The sequence below is a fragment of the Macadamia integrifolia genome, unplaced genomic scaffold (assembly GCF_013358625.1).
Source record: "Macadamia integrifolia cultivar HAES 741 unplaced genomic scaffold, SCU_Mint_v3 scaffold877, whole genome shotgun sequence".
Classification (NCBI taxonomy): Eukaryota; Viridiplantae; Streptophyta; class Magnoliopsida; order Proteales; family Proteaceae; genus Macadamia; species Macadamia integrifolia.
The window spans coordinates 174,091-198,044 of record NW_024870569.1 but is presented as its reverse complement, the minus strand read 5'-3'; the positions used below and the strand labels follow the sequence as shown (position 1 = coordinate 198,044).

The 23,954-nt window shown below is 38.1% G+C and overlaps 1 protein-coding gene across 3 annotated transcripts in view; it reads right to left on the bottom strand.

Annotated features, from left to right (window-relative positions):
- Positions 1–21,157, bottom strand: part of LOC122070308 (clathrin interactor EPSIN 2-like) — a 35,246-nt gene extending 14,089 nt beyond the window's left edge. The window contains exons 1-11 of one of the 3 annotated variants that reach the window (XM_042634433.1): positions 20,818–21,157; positions 19,523–19,635; positions 19,103–19,154; positions 18,389–18,468; positions 18,227–18,305; positions 17,904–17,987; positions 17,626–17,771; positions 15,104–15,490; positions 14,830–14,871; positions 14,557–14,652; positions 14,304–14,473 (exon numbers count right to left, since the gene is read on the bottom strand). In XM_042634433.1, coding sequence (XP_042490367.1) covers positions 14,304–14,473; positions 14,557–14,652; positions 14,830–14,871; positions 15,104–15,490; positions 17,626–17,771; positions 17,904–17,987; positions 18,227–18,305; positions 18,389–18,468; positions 19,103–19,154; positions 19,523–19,557 — 1,171 coding nt within the window. In that variant the 5' untranslated portion in view covers positions 19,558–19,635; positions 20,818–21,157. Of the gene's footprint in view, positions 1–14,303; positions 14,474–14,556; positions 14,653–14,829; positions 14,872–15,103; positions 15,491–17,625; positions 17,772–17,903; positions 17,988–18,226; positions 18,306–18,388; positions 18,469–19,102; positions 19,155–19,522; positions 19,702–20,817 lie in introns of all 3 variants that reach the window. The other 2 variants (XM_042634432.1, XM_042634431.1) reach the window with 2 other exon arrangements.
- Between the last annotated feature and the right edge of the window lie 2,797 nt (positions 21,158–23,954).

Here is a 23,954-nt window from a genome sequence, read left to right as displayed (position 1 = left end):
ACATTCGGTGGAATGCTTCAGGTGTCATAAGAAGGGACATCTTGCTAGAGATTGTATGAGCATGACTCCATACAAGCAGCAAATACAGAAGAAGAAGAAGAGGCAACATATTGACCAATCACAGTCTAGTGGTGAGTCTGATATGGCTTCATGTAGTGCGTGGAGAGTAAAAAGCACACAATAGATACAGGTACCAAAGCATACCAAGCAGAAAGCCAAGACAATAATGAACATAATATGGAAAGTAAAGACAGATGTCAATCCTACAATTGTACATGCAAGGTTCAGAAAGGTAAGACCACCAGTTAGGAAAGCAACAGAGAGGTCTACAGCTGGTTTGGCTCGACAAAAGCAAAGATTGAAAAAGATAGTGACTAAGTAGAGAGGCAGACAAAATGTGAGAGCTTCTAAGAAGAAGCACAAGCAGAGGACCAAGGCAATTGGTCAGTTGAGATTTAGAGAGAGGAACACAGAGGAGTATGCAGTTACACTTGCTACCCTCATATCTCCCAGCTTGGGTGTGGGAGTGGGCACACCTCCCAGGCACTAGGTATACTGAGGTGGACAAGAGAGAGGGAGCTCACTAAAGGTTTATTAGTGCCCCCAACAAGACTCAGATTATAGCAGTAGAGTTTTTGCAGTAGCGCTTGGATTGGAGATATTGGTTGACACATAATGCAATTCCTTTAAGTATTTTCATCTTGACAGAGCAATCATATTACAATTCAGTGACAATCAAAGAACAGAGCAATTAAGGATGTCAATGATGGCCAGAGATATGCAATTGTGAGTATGGAGGCCCACAGTCAGCTTTTATATGCATCAATATGAGTCAGAGGTTCAGTTGGTATCATTTTTAGTGGCAGTTGTCAGAGTGCAGTTTTTAGTGATAAGGTGATTGTCTAACTTGGACAGAGTTGGATATTTCAGCACTAGTGACAGGGGGAGGAACATGTTTTAACTAGATGCAAAGAGTTATGATAGACTGTTGGTGTTGTGTAGCAACTGAGTTTTGCAGCTGGTTGTTGATAGAGAGTATCCACCTGAGGCAACACTTATGCTGAAGAGCAATGTTGGAGTGGATCAATGATATCTATAGAGCAACTGAGTTTTCAACTCATAGGATTGGGAAGATGCGTATGGGCACTCCTATGTAGTTTGATCTCTCACATTTATAGGATTGGAAAGATGCATATGGGTAGGGGTGTCAATCCTGAGCCCGCATCGGTAGGCCCGACCTAGCCCGACTCGCTTAAGGCCCGACCTGAACCGACCCGTTTAATAAACAGGCCGTGCATAGTAGCCCATCGGGAGCCCGATCGTCCCGATTCACTTAAGTAGCCCGTTAGAACCGATTCAATTAGCCCGACCAACCCGACCCCCTTTAGAAAAATGCTTAAATTGTAAATACATATTGTACCACTAATACTACAAAATATGAGTAAGGAATAAGTAGGACTAAACTAATAGCTAATTACAACACAATGGACATTTGGGATTTCAATTAGAAATATGGTGACCTTTGTGATTTCAATGTGAAGAAAGACAAAATAGAGAAAAGATAAACATTTGGCACAGATAGGCAGCTTTGTTTTCTTTGAAATAATAAGACTGAGCACAAACAATGTGCAGAATATCTATAAAAAACTAACATAGTCAAACAACTCCCAAAGTAGTGTAATAATTGAAGGGAAAGACAGCTGCCCAAAGTAGGCTTTTTCTTTAATTGTATTATGTACACCAGTGAATCAAAAATCCAATTTCAAGTTTGTAATGTTCTTGGATCACTCAATTGTTAAGAAGAGTGTAATTCTTATAACTTAGATTATATTTTAAAAACATGATTCCCTTGGATATCCTCCATTAGTTTTAAAGCCAATAGTTTAATCCTCTTAAAAAATGATTTTAGGGTATGCCCATATAGAGCCTGTTTAGAATTAAATAGGCCCATAACCCATTTAACGCCCGTATAAAGCCCGTTTAAGGTAGCCCAATTAAAACCCGACACCGACCGGCCCGATTACAAACCGTACCATGCCCTCCAAACCCAGGCCCGTTTAAGTAAACGGACGTTCACGGTGCAAGGATTTCACACTGCCAGGCCCGGTTAGGCCCGACCGAGACCGGCCCTGCCCGACTGATTGACACTCCTATAGATGCTTGTATTCACACTAAGAGAGATTGCCCTAGAGAGAGATGTTGTAGTTCTTTGATACTGAAGTCAAAGAGGGAGAGAGTTCTCAAGTTGAGTATTGGTTTTGAGTGAGGAGCCCACTCTTGTATGCAGGTTAAGAAAATATTGTATGGTCTGAAACAGGCTCCCAAAGCATTATATGTCAGAGTGGAAAGTAATCTGTATATGACGTATGCAGTTGAGAGTAAAAAATTGTGTATGTTGATGACATCATCTTTGGGTGCCACAAAGATGAGATGTGCAGAGATTTTGCAATACAGATGTAAGATGAGTTCCAAATGTCCATGTTGGGTGAACTCTCATTTTTCTTGGGTTTGCAAATCAGTTAAATAAAAGAAGGTATTTTCATTTCTCAAACCAAGCATGTGTGGGAGATGTTGAAGAGATTCACCATGGAGGATTGTGTCAATATACCTATAATGATTGGGCATAAGTTAAGCAAAGAAGACGATTCTCCATCAGGTGATCACAGCTACAGGTCAATAATTGGTAGCCTGTTGTATCTGGCAACTAGTAAGCCTGACATCTTACAAGCAGTGTGTATGGTAGCAAGGTTCCAAGCAGGACCAAAGGAGACACATGTGTTAGCAATAAAGAGGATTTTCAGATATTTGAAAGGGACCACTGAGTATAGGTTATAGTATCTGAAGGTCAAAAGCTTCACTTTGTCGGCCTTCTCTGATGCATATTGGGGAGTGTGTTGATGACAGAAAGAGCACAAGTGGTGGTGCATTGTATTTGGGGAGCAGTTTGGTGGCTTGGCACAATAAGAAACAAGAATCAATTTCTCTTCCAATTGCAGAGGCAGAGCATATTCAGCAACATCTTATTGTACACAAGTGTTGTGGATGAAGCAGATGCTGAGGGATCTGACTGTGGAGGTAGAGCAGGCACTGCCACTGTATTGTGACAATACGAGTGCTATCGACATTTCCAAGAACACAATGATGCATTCGAGAACGAAGCATATTGCTATCCTGTGCCACTTCTTGAGAGATAAAGTCATTGAAGGTGAAGTCAGAATTGAATATGCTCCCACAGCAGAGCAGGTGGCTAACATCTTTAATAAACCGCTTCCCAAAGAACAATTTGAGTTCCTCAGATATAAGCTGGGAGTGGTGGTTCTTCTCAAGCACTGGGGGCATTGGGAAAGGGGGAGCAAGTTTGTTGGTGATGCTACCCCATATTCGACTCAGGCAAGTTGGTTGTTGATGCTACCCCCATATTGGACTCAGGGGGAGTCCGCCTCCCTTCGTACTTGTTGTCAAAGGGGGAGAGATTTTTCATCGGAGCTTTGGAGTGTATAAGGTGATGAGATGGTTGCCAACAACTCCAAATGGGGAGATAATTGTTTGTTGGTTGTCCTTATTGGTAACCTTGGACACATGGCAGTGATGACGTGGCCAGTTTGGATGGCATGCACAAAAGTGGTGGCGTGGCCGCGTACAATCTCTCCGATGAGATGGTAGTGAAAGACGGATCCTCCATGTGATGATACAAGCGTAACTTATTCTTACCAACGCATCTAGTTTCGTTCTGTTTCGATACTGTATAAAGAAGTTACGGCATCCGCAAGAAAATTTGGCCTATTTACGCTCAAAGGATTTTCGGCATTGAAAATGACTTTTTTGGGAAGAAGGATCCTCTATGTGATGATACGAGCATAATTTATTATTTTAAACACACCTGGTTTCATCCTGTTTCGATAGTGTATGAAAAAGTTATGGCAAACGCAAGGTTCAGGGGCAATTTGGTCTTTTTGCATGGCTGAGCCTGATGATTAGGTCTTTTGGAAGATTGTAGAGCTTCGAGTCGTGGTCCATACCTTTCGTTTCGACTCGATCCGTAGTCGTATGAAGTTATAGTCGTTTCTGCAAAACCAGTCTGGAAATTCCAAAAATTGGAATTGGAATAGCTCTCGGTTTATGGCTTCCAATAAGAACTTGACATCATCATAGGGAGTGATGTCAGCACTGATGTCATCATCAGATCATATGACAGGCCCTGTATCAGCAGATGCCAATCTTGCGGCTAGGATTAAATATCCGTTACACTTGATCCTACAGCCTAGATCAAGGGCACCACTTTAGACCACATCGGCTGAGATGCTCGTTGTTGTACCTTGCACCGCCCCCAAAAGATTCTGAATGTCCGTTTCTGATTGGCTAACTTCAAATGGTCATAACTTTTTATTCACAAGGCCAAATTGTTCCATTCAAGTTGCTACTGGTGTTGAAGCTCCATTAATGGTGGTTTGAGAAGGATTGTTGAAGCTTTATTTTAAGATATTGAATGTGAGTCAAGAAGAAAGACAAGGGAGAGAAAGGGGGCTTTAGAGAAGGTGCTTTAATGTTTTAAGAGCATTAACCTTTGTCATCTATCTCTTTTATTACATTCATGGGCTCCATTGAAGCCTCCTTAAAAAGTTGGATGACCTAGCTGAAGGTAATGCCATATTTTCCATTATTGAACATATTAGAGCTTCTTCAAAAATGAAAAATGAAAGAAAAAAGAGCAAAAGAGAAGAGAAGCAAGAAAAAGAGAGCTCCCTTTTTTGTTTGTGTGCATCAAAGAAGAGTGTTAGCCTAGACTAGCCTAAGTTGCATTGTAGGGAAAATTTGTATAAGCCCATAATTGATTTTATTATTTGTAAAGTGTGTTTAGTGGGTGCTAGACACCGGGGGTGTTTTATACTAGGTAAACAGTACGTGTTGTCACTTGTATTGGCACTAAGTGCCCTCTCAGCTCTATGCTGGGAAAAACTTGGGTATGGGTGCTCCCAACTGTAAGTGCAGTACTAGTAGTGCATTGAATAGATACGAAGCTTTTACATGCACAACTCCGAGGATGTAGGCCTGTCGTGTGCTGCAGAACAGGTGTGCAAACCTGGAAGCGTCTATGATAAGAGGTTGGGTGTCTACACGACTGCATGTGTATCAGCTACAAAGTTTGTAGGTAACTAACACATTCTTCCCTTCATTCTCTATTTTCTGTTTTATTCATCTTTGATTCTTCAGAAGATATATCAGAAGATGAAGAATCAGATAATGAAGAGACTTTTCATGGCATTTGCAGATAACAGTTACACAAAAATGATGAGAAGTCTGATGAATCTGAGGGAGATGGAAAGAAAACAGAACAAAAGAATTGAAAATCAGCTTAAAGAGGTAAAAGAGGCGATTAGTCAATTGAAAATCACCATTGAAGAGATGATGAAGATAAATGAAGACATTAGCATCAGTGATGTAGTTTGAAATGGACCACTTTAATGGGCCTAAAATATGGGTAGAAGGTAGAAAAACGGGATTTAATTCATTAGTTTAGTTAGTTGCTCTTTAATTCAATAAAGACCCAGGCCATTGGTCGGTTGTAAAGTCCTATATGGACTATTAGTTAGTTCTACTCCATGTTGGAGTCATAAAGTCAAGTCCTAGTCCTATTTTGAATTCCTAGTTGTAGTAGGAGTGTCTAGTCCTATTGGGAAACTAGCTCCTAGTTGTAGTAGGAGTGTCTAGTCCTATTAGGAAACTAGCTCCTAATTAGTTTGATTGTTATTCTGCCCTCTATAAATAGAGGAGCATATGTACTCATAATTGGAGATTTTTGAATGAATGAATTATTGAGTGATTACTCTTTAGCTAAAAAAAACTGTTATTGAGAGGTGAGATGCCTAAACCTTTGAGGGGTGTGATACCCAAAACCTGAGGGGTGAGATACCCATTCTTTTATTCTCTTTCACCCTTCTCAACCCTCCATCGATTCTTCTTTTTCTATTTTTATTTTCTGTTTATTGTTATTAGAAGTTCAGATCTGTTAAAGCATACAAAATCAGAATCAGCCAGCCAAAGAGTTCTTGTTCTTAAAGCCAATCGACCCTCACTGCTACCCAAGTTTGAGATCTGATCTACAGATCCTTTGGAGGACTAGTTCTATACTCTAAGAAGATCAATCGATCCTCTCTTGAAGGTTATCTGAAGAAGACAAGTTGATGTTCCTGCAGAATTCTTCACATTCTCTCTCTTAGGTCTGAAAATCAAGAAAGTGCGTAACTCCATAACCAACCGTCAGAAGCCCTTCATATTTGGGGGTTTTTGTGCCCTCCTTAGGGACTATCTACACCCAAAAGTACAACTCAATCAGACTCCCACAGACCTGGCCGCACATTTCTCTCTCCAGCTCTATAGAAGGTCTTTCTCTCTCCTATCGGGTTGGGTTTTGGGCTGATTTTGCTCCTATATGGGTATTGTATCCTTGGGGGTTTATTTGATGGTATTATTTCTTTATTTCTTGCTCCTATTTGTATTGTTTGGGGTTATAAACTGCGGAGTTAGTTACTTGTAATCTACTCCTGCATTAAGTGGTATCAGAGCTATGTCTCAGACAGAAGAACCCCAACCCACCCTTCAAGATGTGATGAAAGCAATCCAAGCCTTGTCTACGAGGTTGGATGGACATGACCGACAGTTGGCTGACCTAAAAGTGAGTACTGGTGCCCACTCTGACACCCAACCAACTGTTGCCCAAACTAATGTTCAACCTACTATCAATTACACTAGTAATGTTCCCAGAAGAGTCACCATGCAACCTCGAAGGGTACCAGTTTGGAATGAAGAGTATGATGAGTATAACAATCAGCTTTATCAGCCTGATGATACATACAAGGTTTTTATGACTACTTTCGGTGGTACCGTATGCCTGAAGAAAGGAAAGTCCAATTAATTATCACCAAGCTAACTGGTGGAGCTAAGGACTGGTGGAAGAATGAAGAAGACAAGCTCATGCGCAGGCGCCAGATGCCCCGCAGTTGGGAAGACTTGAAGTTCATCCTCAATGAATGGTTCTTACCACCAACCTACCGACGTCGGCTCTACAACATGCTGAATACCATCAGGCAAGGTACTATGACTATAGAAGAATATGCTAACCGATTCAATGAATTGCTTTCACGAACAAGTGCCTATAAGGAAGATGAAGAACTACTCATATCCCGTTTCAAATTAGGATTAAGGCATGACATTCGTGAGAAGCTTGGTGTGATCAAAATACCCTCCATGAATACTTGTATTGACAAATCCTTAGAGGCGGAGGACTTGCTCAAGTCAACTCCTCGACGTTCTTACCCACCAACTCATGATTCTGAGGAAAACATGGCTAGGGGAAAGGCAACCATTGCTCCAAACAACGTCCCACCAGCCACGTTAGACAAGGGGAAAACACCTATGACTTATAAAGAAGGCGAAATCAAGTGTTTCCATTGCAGAGGTTTTGGTCACGTTGCCAAATTTTGCCCCTACTGACTGAACCAACTCCGTCATTGCTGCACTTGAAGCCAATCCAAAGATGTTAGTATGTGAACCACAACTTGATGATTGGATGGTCGATACCACCACTGAAGACAAGGAGGAAGGTGATGAAGTTGAAGGTGAGATGGATGATCGTGGTATGTATATTTTATAGCTCATTACATACACGAATGAGGACACGAACACTGACAAGGGACTTGAAGAGCCTATGATCGAAGAAGAGCAAGTAGAGGACGTGCTAGAAGACGACCTCATGGATACATCTGAAGACCTTGAGGTTGAGCATGTGGAATTCGTCAATCCATTAAAGTATCTTGAAGATCGAGCTCCTCACATTCTAGACTACATCTTTATTATCAAAGAGCTACCTGAATTTTTCTACGGCTTGAAGAGGGACGTGCACCATGATATAATCACCCTCACACTACAAAATTTGAGGACGAATTTTTTCTAAGAGAGGGCGAGTTGATGTAGATAAGTCACTTGGACTTATTTAATTGCAAATAAGCCTTGGGTTGTGTTATATATATGTTAGGCCTTTGATCCCATGGGTTTTCTTTAAAATGGAACACTTTAATGGGCCTAAAATATGGGTAGAAGGTAAAAAAAGGGGATTTAATTCATTAGTTTAGTTAGTTGCTATTTAATTCAATAAAGGTCCATTAGGCCATTGGTCGGTTGTAAAGTCCTATATGGACTATTAGTTAGTTAGTTCTACTCCATGTTGGAGTCATAAAGTCAAGTCCTAGTCCTAGTCCTATTTTGAATTCCTAGTTGTAGTAGGAGTGTCTAGTCCTATTGGTAAACTAGCTCCTAGTTGTAGTAGGAGTGTCTAGTCCTATTGGGAAACTAGCTCCTAATATTAGTATGATTGTAAACTTCCCCTCTATAAATATAGAGGCATATGTTCCATTATTGGACAGATTTGAATGAAAGAAAATTTGCATTTATGAAAGAAAGTTTGCATTTATGAAAGAAAGTTTGCAACTAAATGCTTAGAGCAGCTGAGATAGCTGTGGGTGAGAAGCCCAGGCTGCGATAGCCACTTCCTTTATTCTCTTTCACCCTTCTCAACCCCCCATCCGTTTTATTCTTCTTTTTTTATTTTATTTGTTGTAACATTCAAAAGGTATAATTCAGATTCTGATAAAAGTCTACAGAAATTAGAACCGATCAGCAATCCTAGTGGGAATAAAGAGAGATCGATCTCCTCTCTTTCTCTCTTCTGTACTCTGTTCAGTCAGGTCTTCAATCAGGGTATTCTAGGCCTCATAAGGATCCCACGATCCTTACCTAGTCACTATTGGAAGCATTCAGCTGCTGTTCTTAAAGGTTCTTCTCAGTTTTCTCTCCTAGGTCAGAAAATCAAGAAAGCTTGTAACTTCACAACCAGCCATCAGAATCCTCTCAACTTTGGGGGTTTTTGTACCCTCCCTAGGGACTATCTAAACCCAAAAGTGCAGCTCAATCGGACTCCCACAAACCTGGCCGCACCTTTCTCTTTCCAGCTCTATAGAAGGTTTTTCTCTCTCCTATTGGGTTGAGTTTTGGGCTGGTTTTGCTCCTATATGGGTATTGTATCCTTGAGAGTTTATTTGATGGTATTATTTTTTTGTTTCTTGCTCCTATTTGTATTGTTTGGGGTTATAAACTGCGGAGTTAGTTACTTGTAATCTACTCCTGCATTTATCAGTCTTTCCTCAAAGATAGATGAGTGCAACAAATTATAAGAGGAGTTTGCAATGTTGAGGGCAAAGCTTGAGGAGTTACAGAAGAACGATTATCTAGCAGCTGCCACTTCATCTCCATCAGTTTCTATATAAAAAACATAGTGGCAAGGCAGTGAGCACTCAAGTGAGTGAGTCAAACCATCCATCATCCAACAAAGGAAAGGGGAATGTGTTGGATGAAATTCTTAGCTTTCAGAGGTCTCCTCAAATTAAGACTGGCCTTGTTTATGAAAAACGAGGATCATCAAGAAGTGTGAAGACTAAAGGAAAGGGTACCTTAGAATATCTAATGAGATTTTTCAGGGGAAACAGAGGGGCTCACAAACTAAAAATCTGTTATGAAAAAGGATGACAAAGATGGTTTCACCATCGTTAACTATCAGAGGTCCAGAGGTTATGCAAGGAATTCTTGGCAGAGATAGGGCTTCTTCACGGTTCAAGGTTTTGTTTTAGGCATGGTTTTGGTCAAGCCCAAAACTCATATCTTTCGACCGAAACCATGCATTTTTTTTCCCCAAGAAGTCTCATGGTTGGGTTGCAGGGGACATGTGACCAAGTTAGGTCTTGAAACTTGTAGGAAAGCCTATTTTTTGGTTTTTCTAAACATAGTGGAGCCATTAGATTTTAAAAATAATATCCAAAATTGTAGTTTGACTTCGGACCCTAGGATGGTAGTCTACATTGTCTACAATCTCTACCCTAAGATATTCCACACAATCTTTACTACTAGAACACATAATTCAAGTAAAACAATTTAAATAAACATTAGGAATTTTAAAACATCAATTTATAAACCATTTTATAAATCAGGCATCATACATGGTTTGTTAGTAATTGTTACAAAGAGTCACATATCAGAGTAAACAGTAGTACAATAGAAGTGGATGACTCTAACTTATGCCCATCTCACTATCTCAGAGTCCTAGACTCCTAACATTGAAAGAAGTGTCAAGCTAGATCATAACCACTATAATGTTGGTGATGCCAAATCAAGTTTTCCTCCGATTGAACGCAAAAGCTGGTCATATCATAATAGGCAGGAGAAATGCTCAAAATCTTGTTTTTAAGCAACAATTCCTTTTGTTCCAAACTTGATTGGGTAATATTTGGTCAAAAAAGGGAGTAAATAAGAGATTTCAGTGGAGGGTTGCTTCACAAACAGATGAAACCAAATGAGAAAGCATAAATTGGGACGAAATTTCAACCTAGTCTCGTCAAGTTAAGGTATTTAAAGTAAGTAGCTTGTAACATTTCCTTGGAAAAAAAAAAACCGAAACAAAATATTGAACTTTCTCCAAAATTTCGATCGAAACCCTTGTAGTAATTCTATTTCAATGTTGGTTTGAAACCGAGAATTTTTCCAAGATCTCGCCAAGATCTTATACATGTTATGGGCACCAGTTGGAAAAATGCGGCAGAAAGGCTAAGCCAGTGGCAACCACAAGCAGGAACATATCTGCTCCAGTGATAAAGGAAAGTGTCGAATGCTCCAGGTGTTACAGGTTGGGACACATGGCAGGAAATTGCAATACCATACTTCCCTCACAGATGCAATCATGAAGAAAAATGAAGAGAAATCCCCTCCAAAGAAGGAAGATCAAAGAAAGAAGACAATTGTTAAAGAGAAAGAAAGAGAACCCCATCATAGTGGCAGAAAAGGTAGTTTGGGTTGAGAAAAGGAAGAAAGGGGACAGCAAAAAATTCTCTAATTGTTCAGACCGCTTTCAAGGAACACTGTAGGCCAACTTCATGGATTTTTGACAGTGTGATGCAGATCCAGGTTCCAAAAACAAGAATCGGATCGCTTATGGGCCCATTCAGATATTCCATAATTCAGCCTTAAACAAACAAGTGGTAGTCTTGTAATTTCTGAATTAATTCCGCTGCTTATTTATAAGGGTAAGGATCAAATAGGAGTTGAAATTTAGAAATGAGGGTGATGCAGATCAAAGCTTGAAGAAGAAGACAAAAACAAGAGTCAGAAATTACTGTTCATGAAACACTGTTCATATGAATAGTAGCACGAGTTACTGTTCACATAAACAATAAATTAGTTTCCTTTTTAGTTTACTTTAGTTAGTTTCTATTTTCTAACTGAGCAAGTTAGTTTCCTATTTTGTTAGTCAAAGAAGTTTCTATAACTTAGGTTAGTTTCCTTTTTGTAATTAGTTGTTAGTTTCTAATTTTGCTAAGCTTGGTTAGCAAGTTAGACATAAATTAAAAAGTCTTATTTCACCATTAGTTTCCTTTTATGTTATTTCTTTGTGTCCAAGTTTTGAAAGGCTATTTAAAAGCTCATTGATCATAATGAAAAGGGAGATTGAATTTTATGAAAATTGAGTATTTACTCATGGCTGAGATAGCTATTACCTTAAGGGGTGAGATACCCAAAACCTGAGGCGTGAAATGCCCATTCACTAATTATTCTTCCCCCTTCTCAACCCACCATCGAATTCTCTTTCTTTTATTATTTTCCTTTTATTTGTTTGCTGTGAGAAAGTGTTTGAGTGATCAAAGCAAGTTTTTGTTGATGCCTAGAAGCATCATTAAAAGACCAGTTTGAAGGCTATAATTGTTGTTCCGCAGAAATTCCATAAAGTTTCCTTTTTAAATTTTTTGAACATAACTTCCCAACCAACCATCAATTGAGGATCGTCTTTTGAAGGATAGTTGGGCAGGACATGATTTGCTCCAAATTTAAGGATCATCAGAGGCTGAAATCTGAAGATATCGAAAGTTGTCAAAGTTTCCTAATTCACGTCGACAACATACCTCTCAATTCAGCCATCAGAATTGTCTCATCTTTTGAGGGTTTGTTGACCCATACAAGACCTTCATCTACTCCAAGTTTCAGCTCCATCTGAGCCACGGTTTATGAGTTCTCGAATTCTCCCTATTCAACCAGATATTGAGATCCTGCCTATGATTAGGATCACCTGTGATTCTAGTCTTACATTAAAGGGACCCTTTTGTAATTAAAAAAATAGATGGGGACTTAGTAATAGAGACTCAAAGTACATAGGAGCTTATACATAAAAGACCCAAGTTTATGCGTTAAGTCGTCGTCTTCTCCACGACGGGGCTCAAGACGGCAACTCCAAACCAACGATGGGAGGAACCTGCTACTGTGAGGTTCAATCAAAGCCGAAATTCTGAACTTAGGTGCTTAATTCGAAGCGCCATTGGATCCGAACAGTAAGTTCGTGACTTAGAAACCAATAATCAAGGACTCTAATGGGAGTCACGAGACAGAAACTGGTGGAAGTTGGGGTTTCAAATCCGTAGGAGATCTTGTTTCTCACCACAGAAGATGGTCCTGGAGGTGATCTCCTGGGGTTGGGATCGCCCTTAGTAGGGCTTCCCCTTCAACCAATATCTCAGGCCAACAGGATGAACCACTATATAGGTCAAAATCTCCATGGTTGGCAGATATGGTTGTCGCAGAATATTAAGAACAGCAGACCATTATTCAAAGAAAGGAAGAGAACAAAGATAAGGGTGGATCAATTGTACCTGAAACAAGAGAGAGAGCACAAGGGGGGAGAATGGTCACAGGACCTCTCAAGTACCAATTCAGCACCATAACAACTCAATAAAATTCATTCTTGAAACTCTTAACAATGTATAGGGTTACATGCCTACTTTTAATAAAAATAAATTAAAAACTTCCTAATTAAAGTCTAAGATTGAAATAAAATAAAATCTCCATCTCCTAATTACTTCATAAAACTAGACTAATAAAATTAGAAACACAAATTCATGGTTTAAAGTATCTCCGATACCCATACGATACCCTGTGATACGTATCTTAAATTTAGCCGACCGATACGATACACACCAATACGATACATGAAATTTTTAAAACCCTTTTGTATCGATATATATCCTACGATACATACCGATATGCACCAATGCACTATCGATACGTACTAATACTCTATGAAAAATATTAAATCGAGGTGAAATATATGCTTCGGTATGTATCGGTACGTATCGGTAAGTACTTGTACGTATCAATCGGTACGTTTCGATGAGTATCAGTACGTATCGGTGAGTATCAATATATATCGATCAGTACGTATCGGTGAGTATCGGTATGTACCGACACAGTGCGCTACGGTCATATAATGGCGAAGATGGGTATTTTTTCAGAAAACACGATTTTTTGAGGGGTTTTTGTTCCAAAGTTGCTGCCAGCCATATTTTTCTCTAACTAAAGTGGAAATTTAGGTTGGGAACAAGGATTTTACATTTGTAGGACAACTACAAATCTTGAATTCTTAGTGCGATCCCCTCAATTTAGCGTCTATGCATAATACATGTTATCAATAGCTTTTTTTAACAAATTTTTTATGCAAAAGTGTTTAAAAATGTGTTTCATATCCATTTATGTGCGTATCTTTAGTGTATCTTAGAGTATCTCCGATACGATACGATACCCTCCGATACGTATCTTAATTTTGGTCGACCGATATGGCGACCGATACCGATACTTCAATCCTGGAACACAATAAAATATCCTACCATAATTTACCCAAGTAAGAATAAAGGAAATAAAAGATTGCTCCTACGCATCTACCCAAGTAAAGGAAAGACTAAAATATTATTCCCAACTAAATAGATCCTCCGAAAATCCTACTAGATTCCAAAAATCAATTGAACCCAGATCATCTCGGTCTAGATTGCCAAAAGGGTAAATCTGGTTCAGCCACGATTCTACATCACACTAGATGTTCCACCCGCATGACTGGTGACGGGCAGATTCTTGAATCTGGATCAGTTAGATTTGGAAATTATGTTGAAGCCATGATTGAAGGCAAAGGCATAATCAACTTGTACAACATCTAGTACAAAGGGAGAATTAAGTCTAAAAATGTCTTGTATGTCAGATGATACATTAGTCTAGATGGAAATTGCAAGAAATAAAAGCATGCCCACCACCACTTCTACCATGTCATGTCACACACTCACACTACACTACAAGTCTACAGAAATAGCAGAATAAAGTGACAATATATTAAAACATGGCAAGGTCTAGCATCCTACAATGTGAAAATATGCTTATAGATCTCATACCAGAAACAGAACTGGAAACTGAACCACGTGGGTCAAATTCATCAAAACCATCAACCAAATGGTTTGCAGATGGTGCTGTAATGTCAGGCACAACAGTCACTTGACTTTGTCTTGCACTTTGAGGAGGAGATGATGCTTTAGGAACAGGTTCTGCTTCAGTTTCTCCATCCCTTTCATTGAAGGGAATGTCAAAAACAACCAAAAGGTGATAGCACACTAAACCTAATGCATATCAATGAACAAAATTCCTTACCTTTCATCATGATCAGGAATCCGAGCATCACTCACCACCTCCTCATAGCTAGGAGGAGCACCAATATTTTGTTCTGAGTACTTTCGCTCAAGCTGCCTATGAAGAAAATAAAAATTCAAAAATTTCTGATAAGCTTGAAGGACTAACTGTTAATTCACCTAGAAATACTGATAAGATAAAAGCTTGTAAAGCCTAGTTTCCTGGATTTCCTACAGAAGGACAAAACACAATTGTAATACAGTTTAAAGGAAAACAAGGCTACTCAATGTTCACCTTCCACCCTGAGAATAGTCATCAGCCCTTGCACCACTGCTTCTGCAAAAGGAGGAGGAACAAAAGATAAATATTTCTTCAAGGTTGACAGACTAGTAACATTGAATGATATTTCTTCAAGGTCGACAGACTAGTAATATTGAAAGAACAGATTATTGCTTCCCAAATATAACTAAATAACTAATAACTGCATTTGGGGAGGTAACATAAGGAACAACACAAAACTGTATTCTGGAAAGTAGAGATACAATGCTAATTGAAAGCAAAAGCATACCGAGATGAATGGCGACCATCATCCTCATAGGCACGGTCTCCATCTCTATTAGAGCTCCTACTTCTTGAGCCATGCTGGTAGTCATCATTGTTTCGACTTCTTCCGCGGTAATCATCATCCCTATAACCATCTTTGCTATGGCGATCATCAGAATCCCTACCATAACGGTCTTCATCATGGCTGTATGAGTCAGCACCTCGACTGTATCTGTCATCATCTCTGTATCCCCACTCCCTCTCTCTTTCTTTCCCATACCCATTACGTTCTTCATCTCTACTTCCATAACGGCCTTCATAACGATCATCATCATATCGATCACCATAGCCTCCTGTACTTGAATACGAACAGGGCCTATGCATTCCACCCGCTGAGGATGCACCACGAAACCTAGACAGTCACATAAACAAGGTCACAAATTTAAATCCCAACAAAGGAAATTCCAGGAAAAAATTAGCTTTTCTTTTCTGATTGGAACCTAGATAACCTCAGGCCTGAGCATAGAAAGTTCTTTGCCCCTTTCTTTATGGGGCTTAAGACCATAAGCAGGAAAAACCACAAAGTGTTTCTTACATCACCAGAAATCATTGGATATTCTGCTGATATGACATCATAAGCATTAACAAAAAATAAAACCAAGGTGTCAAGTATCGGTATTGGGCAGCATATCAGAAAGCTGATTTAAAATATATATATATCAGAGACATATCAAAGAGTCATGGTTTTAAGTATCTCCGATACCGATATGATACCCTCCGATACGTATCTTAAATTTAGCCGACCGATACGATACATGAAATTTTTAAAATCATTTCGTATCGATATATATCCTACAATACATACCGATATGCATCAATACACCACCAATACACATCGATACGATACATGCCTCGATACGACTCCATGGAAATTATAAAATTGAGGTAAAATGTACGTTTCGATATGTATTGGTACGTATCGGTATGTATCGATCGGTACGTATAGGTATTTATCGACACGTATCGGTGAGTATCGATATATATCAGTACGTATCGGTGAGTATCGGTATGTACCGATACAGGGCGCTACGGTCATATAATGGCCAAGATGGGTAATTTTTCAGAAAAACACAATTTTTTGAAGGTTTTTGTTCCAAAGTTGTTGTCAGCCACATTTCTCTTTAACTAAAGTGGAAATCAAGGTTGGGAACAAGGATTTTACATTTATGGGACAACTACAAACATTGAATTCTTAGTATGATACCCTCAATTTAGTGTTTATGCATAATACATGTTATCAATAGCTTTTTTTAACAAATTCTTTATGCAAAAGTGTTTAAAAAAATGTTTTCTATCCATTTATGTGTGTATCTTTAGTGTATCTTAGTGTACTCCGATACGATACGATACCCTTTGATACGTATCTTAATTTTGGCCGACCGATACGGCAACCGATACCGATACTTTAATCCTTGCAAAGAGAGGCTTAAGATATACTTTGATATACATGGATCTGCTTATGATACATGCAAAACAAGTGTTTTAAGCATTGTGCACCATAAATAGGCAATAAATAATGATATCGAGCCAATGTCAGGTTATCTCTATCTTCACAACATCTATGCAATTCAAATCCTCATAGGTAAGTGCAATATCAAACCTAATAATAAGTAAGATGATTTGAAAAGAAAAAAACTATTTATGTATAAGAATACTGGCTTAAAGTAACCCTTTAAGGTCCAAACCAAGCGAGCAATATGTGAGTATAAACATACAATTTCGTAGTAAGTAGAATACATTATGTATATACACATTAAACATATTACACTCTACTAGTAGCATATTAAACAAACCTGAAGTTGTAAATAACTATTAATAATAATTACTTTGCAGCAAATATAATTATATGTTATAGATCACTGAACATTCAAGATGATCCAAGTCTATGTCAGTTTCCCAGTTTACAAGAGTGATGCTTAAAAACAAGCAAGAAAAAAAAAATTTTAACATATTTCAATCAGTGGCTTTGATGTTTGATCCCCACATTGATGAGCTTTAATGAAAATTTTTGCTTGTTTAATCACTCCTCTTATGTCGTTTTTGAGTGTAGATGGGATCCAATTAGGTTTTGGCTAAAAAATCAGAGCAGGAAGTAGTTTTCTGTCAAAAACTGGGATTTTTGGGTTTTGGAAGCCTCTGTATCAAGTTTATCAATCCGCATCGGCCAGTATTGGTCCTTATTTGTACAGTATCAGCCCATATTGATATTGTATCAGTCCGTATCTGTTCTATTACATAAGTTTTTTATGTATCAGTTCTTTATTGTATCGACATAGAAAATCTCGATATGTATTGGCGGTATCATATAGATACTTGATACCATGAATAAACCATTCACAAGATTCAATGTGGTAGATTAAGGCATAGAAACAAGTAAACTTCTTTACAATATATTTTGTCCTCACTATCCATATTGTTTCATTGCTTAACAATATTAAGCAAAACATGAGAAAAAATTCAGCCAACTGCTTTAGAAGGCATACTCACTTATCCCTGTTAGCAGCAGCTTTCTGTCTAGCTTCCTCAATCCTTTCTTTATCATTCACTAGTGTGACGAGACTTTGAGATTTCTTTCGGACATTGTTTCCCTGATCCCTCCCACTGGAATCAATATATTGAAAATCGGCCAGAGTCTGCAGGAGAAATATAACTTCATATCACTATCCCAGCAACCTATGTAACAAGAACATCCAGCAACACATCGAAAATGCTAATAGTTATAAGAAGTAAAGTTGTCAAATGGCATTAAGGAATTTTGAAATTACTGATATTTGGTAAGCATGCTCCCTGATCTCATCTATGACACGCTCCGACCCATGAGCCACCAAGTATTCTAGAATGATCAATGACTGAAAATCAAAGCAAAAAGTAGTTAGTAACTCATCTCTTAGCAAATTGGGTAGAGGGAAATAAGGGCAAGAACATTGTTGGCAGTGACCCCTATACAAAATTTCTCTTTGCACCTGTATATATCATATCCAGGAAAGAATGTAATGATTACAAATAATACCAGAGAAGGCCTTGCATGTATAAATGCAGGACTACAAAATATGCTGGCACAACAACAAATAGCTCAAAAATTGCAGACCTTGTAGACATGCCGCCAATTTTTGCCAGTATCATTTATCCTCTTCCATATTACCGCCATGATCATCTGGTATTCATGACTGCAGAGATACTATGTAGATTAACACTAATGGAATGAAAGAAGACAGGCAATGCATTACAAGGTATGTCAATACAGACTCACTAGTTCCTAGAAGCCTGCGCAATGTCTGCTAGATGTGAACCATGAGGACCCCATGGCTCATTGCTTGTAGCATCAAGTACCTGTAAAATAACACGAAATATGGCCTGTAAGTTTCAAAGAATAGAAACTAACAGACTAACCAAATGAGTTGAGCAACGCTAAACATTGCTCATCAATAATGCTGGCTTCCAAGACTCGAGTGTTTAAGAGCTTGAACCATAGGGACCATGTTTGGAAAATTGGTGCACATAATCCCATTAGAGCAGAAATTTCCAGCTCCTCTTGAGCATCTTAGATTTCTAACACTCTTGGATTTGAGTCCCTAACTTTGGAAACCAATCAACTTATCATTATTGGTTGGTATAGCAGGCATTGCAGTGTCTCATGGAGATTCTCACACCATCTGAGAGTGTTCCTTCCTTTTGATAGCTAATAACTAACAAGCAAAGTTTAGCGTTGCAATGTGGAACCTCCATACTTCAGGATTAACTTGGGCCCATAGTTTTCAGATTTCCATTGCAATGATTTTGGGTGATCTGCTAGCCTTTGATATTAATCTGCAATCTGCAGCATTCGTACTTCAATCCTAATACTAAATTCTGTAATCAGGGAAACGAATCAGACAATGACCTGCGAACAAGTATATCCTAAAATGTGTTTTGAGGTGATGAAATCTAGTACATCCAAATTATATTGAAAAGACATAAGGTTTACCTTCTGTTCTATCCCAGGGATTTTGAGTACTTTCTTGTTTACCTCTCTCTTACTGCAAGCACGGAGAACAATATCACTTAATGTTGTGGTTCCCAAAATAATTGCATGCATTAGAATTAATTTCACATGAAAATCTTGTGAAACTCCGTGTATGGAATCAATACCAATATGAAGGTAATAATATAAGACCTTTTGAAAATTTATATTTCTCCAATTTTTTTCAAGAAACTGCCTTTTTTTATTTCTCTACTTTGCATGTCTCAGTGTTTGTTTGCTCAGTAAAGTTTCTTCCTTTCTCTAATCTTTTTTTTTTTTTTTTGGGGGGGGGTGGGGGGAGGATCCTCTATGATAAGGTTAAAGCATTAAATTAAAATATAAAACAGAGTTAACCAATTATAAATTATGAAGAGCTTTTCTTACAGGTCCCTGACAGTTTGACCAAGAGCCTTCTTCATTGTTGCCACAATCCAAGTGCACAGTTTAATGCAATCAAAACCTTTTCACAAACTGTAGCAAGTCTCACAGAGCATCACCTGTGTAGAAAAAAATTACAACCAAGAAACAATAAACAAACAGATCCACCAACCAAGTAATGGTATCTGATGTTATGCCAAACATCAAATTTTAGGAAAATAATCCAGACAGTAGCATTAGAAAACATATATAATAAATCACCAAGATGTAATAATAATTCATGTAGCCTTTTATAGATGGAACTCTCTGTAAAAGCTAAAAAGGCAGATATTTTCAGAAGAAAATATCCAGAGAAGAAGATAAACATGACTGGAAAATCAGATAAAAGCAAACATGTGGACTAGCAACATAAAAGTTCCAAAAATTAAAGGAGAAAGTAACCACATTACCGCAGTTTGACAGTTTCTTCATTAAATAAAGCAAACCAAAACAAAGAAAGAAACCACTTCGTTACCAACACAAATCGGTAACCATCCTCAATTACAACTTGACAAAGATAAGCACATGCTTACATAAATAATAGCACCAGAAATATGTAGAGATCAATAAATGATAGAGGCAAATAGGTATATCTTTCAGATAACATCAATATAAGATGATCTTAAAAAGTGGTGTATCACCTCTGAAGAATTTTCCTATCATGACTAAATTCCCCATATCTCCTAGATAAACAACTCATCTGGATCAACACAAGAAGTAAAATAATTGATAACTGAAACCTCCAAAAAGAAACCCTAAATATCAAATAGGCCAAACAAAGTAAAATTTAGATCAAATCCCCTAATATACAACCCACATTAGACACAAAACTCTGAACAGATAAACTTTTAAAGATAGCAAACAACGCATAATAATCAAAGGCACCTGAAAGCAACTACCAAGAGAAAAATCGGAAGCAAACTAAATCAAAAACAACAAAGAATAATACCCATTAAGATCTAGATTGCAAACACGTGGCAAAGAAAATTCCAATAAAGAAACTCAATATCATTTAATCAACAAGAAACAATATATGAGTGGAAGGAAAAAAAAGAAAAATTTTCCATCCTAAAAATTGAAAATTGAAACCATATTCAATAATCAAATTGTAAATCAAGAATAACCCAGCTTCATAACCAGCAAAGCCTCCACGAAATCAACAAAATTCAGAGGCCCATAAGCCCAAATCGTTCAAAAACCCAAAGAAATCTTCATTAGACAAACAAAACAAACGCAATCATAAAGATCGGAAGAATGAATACCTGCAAATATGCGGCAGTGATGGGTAGACAAGATCTGCTGGTGATGGGTAGACAGTGAAGACAGAACCAAAGAAGAGCAGAAATCAGAAAAGGCCTCTTTTCGAATCCTTCTTTTTTCTCAGGAAAGAATTAACCAAGGACGGCTTCTTCCTCTCTCTCTCTCTCTGTCTCTCTCTAAGAATACGGAGAAAGAGAGAGCAAATGGAGACGAAGACAGCACACCTTGAACGCGGAATATCAAGACATTTAAAAAAAAAAAAAAATTAAAGCTTTCTGTTTATAAGCTCACTGTAATTAAAACAATAATTTAATCAAAATCTTTTTTTTTTTTTTGGTAACATTTAATCAAAATCTAAGTGCTTACGATTTTAGTTTTTGGTAACATTTAATCAAAATCTAAGTGCTTACGAATGTTTTTTTGGTAAATAAGTGCTTATGAATGATGGTAGAAAAATAGCTGGAATACATCAAGGGCGAGCCCGAATACCAAAACTGCCCCTCGTAGTTGTCAAAGATGATCTGCTTTCTGATGTACAAAGAAAAAATAAAATAAAAAAGGAAAACGAAAAGGGCACTCCCTTGGTTGTGTGGCCTCTGCGCCAATTTTGGAGCTAATGAGGGGGTGTATATGGGCATTAATAAGGGATGGAGTCTTAGGCTACGTTTGATAGTCATTCAATTCCAGAAACGGCGTCTCATGTCAAAAGCAGAATTTTTAAATTTTGAATCAAAATGTCTTCTTAAAACAAAAAAATGGTTTTTGGTGAACCTGTTTCAGAAACGATTACCCTAGTCAATCACTTTTTTTTTTGTATTCAGAACGAAATCGAAATGATGGAACAAGGTTTTGGCGTTCCATTATTTTGCGGTTCTAATGTTTTTTTTTTCCTTTTTCGTTCCAGAAAAAACCAAAAAACACCAAGTTGACACCAAACATTTTATTCCGTTTTTTTGTTCCCATATAACAGAAAACCGGCAGAAATATTTTTCTGGATGCTACCAAACGCAGCCTTAGGGTTTCACTAGAGCAGGGGCATCATTTCGCCACCATTTGTGTCTAGACGCAAGGGCCACACGATCAGGATGTGTTCATTTCCCTAAAAAAAATTCTAAATAGTTCAGTGAGAACCATAGGGGATTCTCACCAATATGGGTTTAAAGTCTTGCGTGTGAGAACCATAGGGATTCCATTCCTTCCTTCCAAAAGGAAAGGAGATAATAGTATTGAGTTGACACCTAGATCATCTTCCTAGATATTAAAAGCTGAGCATTTAGAAGTGTTTTCGGGAATCAAAACTTGTAGGAGTGGTCCTAGTTTCCTACCTCCTTTTTGGAGATAATTGGTTAATTTTTCAAAAACCCAGGGGTCTAAGGATTAGTCCATCTCGTCTTCTTGACGATTACTATGATGTTTCTAGTTAAATGTTAAACATAAGGTTGTCAATCGGGACGAATCTAGTCAATCGGGAAGGATCTATACTAGTATTTACAGGTATTAGTACCATAGGTGCCAATCCCAATCACTATCTCGTTTATTTTTTATTTTTTAGAGCTGTTGGGTTTTATGGGTTTAGCTAATCTATAATGATCTATTGGACCTAGGCTAATCTGATCCACTCCATATAGGATATACCTGGCCCAATCCAGTGTGGGAATGGATTAGGGTTTTTAGGAATTATATTACAAATAGAGCTATGGTCCATACAACCGTCATGTTACACTTTTCATGGTTTTGGAAGCATCAACTCCCACCATAAGAGTTTGTGCATACGAGAAAGATGAGAGAGAAGTCTAAGGGTAAAAGGTTGCAGAAGATCTTAGTGGATAGGACTCCATTGTGTAGTTCTTCATCGTCGTCCTCATGGGACTGTTTCATACTCAATAGGTATGTTTGTTATCCCTTTACTTTCTTAATCGTTTTCTACAATTGTGAGGGTCTCGAATTCGAGTTCAAGTCCTTAGAACTCCCAATTCCCCCAAATTCTCATAGATTCTCGGAACTCTACCAAAATTCCCAAAAAAACAATCCCAAAGCTATGAAAGGTCCTAAGTATGCTAGATTCTCTGAAGAAGGAAAGGAGTCAGTCAAATCCACCTTCGTTTGAGCCGAGACACTCATCAAAGTTTATGTCCACAAAAATAGGGGTTCACCTCTCCACTCGAAACAAGGGTCGAGCATAAGTATAACCTCTCGACTGAGTAAGAAAATTGTAAATGTTTAATTCATATGTGGTAGTGCACATAGTAATGTAATAATAATTTAGTCATGCATGCAGTATAGGATAAATTAGGGGAGAATGTTTGTTCTTAAGAATCTAGCAGAAAGATAGGTTCAACTAGGTAGAGTGGGTGCCTAACTCCTTCCCAAGTCTGCAACCTAACACTTCCACTTATCTCTGGACTATACCAAATTTTGAGCCCTTTCCTTATGGATTGGGCTCACCCATCGGATCCTAGGCCCTCACCCTAGATGGTGAATACAAATATCATGTTTCCCAATCCCCAATATATGCCATCGTCGTTAATATTCCTTTTAGAAACCTCAAGGGAAAAAGTCTTTTTGAAATAGGCCCCCACGTGGGATGTGGTGGTGCGGGGCCTGCAGATGCCTTGATAAAGAGAGGGTCGGATTCTGGCCGTTACCTTTACACACAAACATGGAAGCAAAGGGTTTACAAGATGGAATTCTTCTTGTAATAGCTCTTTTGTAGGATCATGAAAACATATTGTACAATCACATATACATATCATACTTGTCGTACCATACACAAGGAATATACATATACAAGTAAAATGATCATTCTACCCCTATTTCATGTGGGTACCTGCAAATTGAGAATCAATTATGGGAGAACAAACCAAAAGTGGGAAAAAATCTAGTAAAAATTTGAAACCCACCAGAGGAAACTGAGGTATCGGAGAATCAATTCGGTTTTATGCCAGGGAGATCCACAACATAAGCTATTTACCTTATAAAGAGGCTTGTGAAAGTATTTAAAACAAGAATTAGTTACTTTTGCTAATGATATTGTACTGATAGATGAAACTGTAGATATGATTAATACTAAACTAGAGCTATGGAGATTAAGCTTGGAAGAGTAAATGTTTTAAATACCTGGGGTCCATTATTGCCAAAG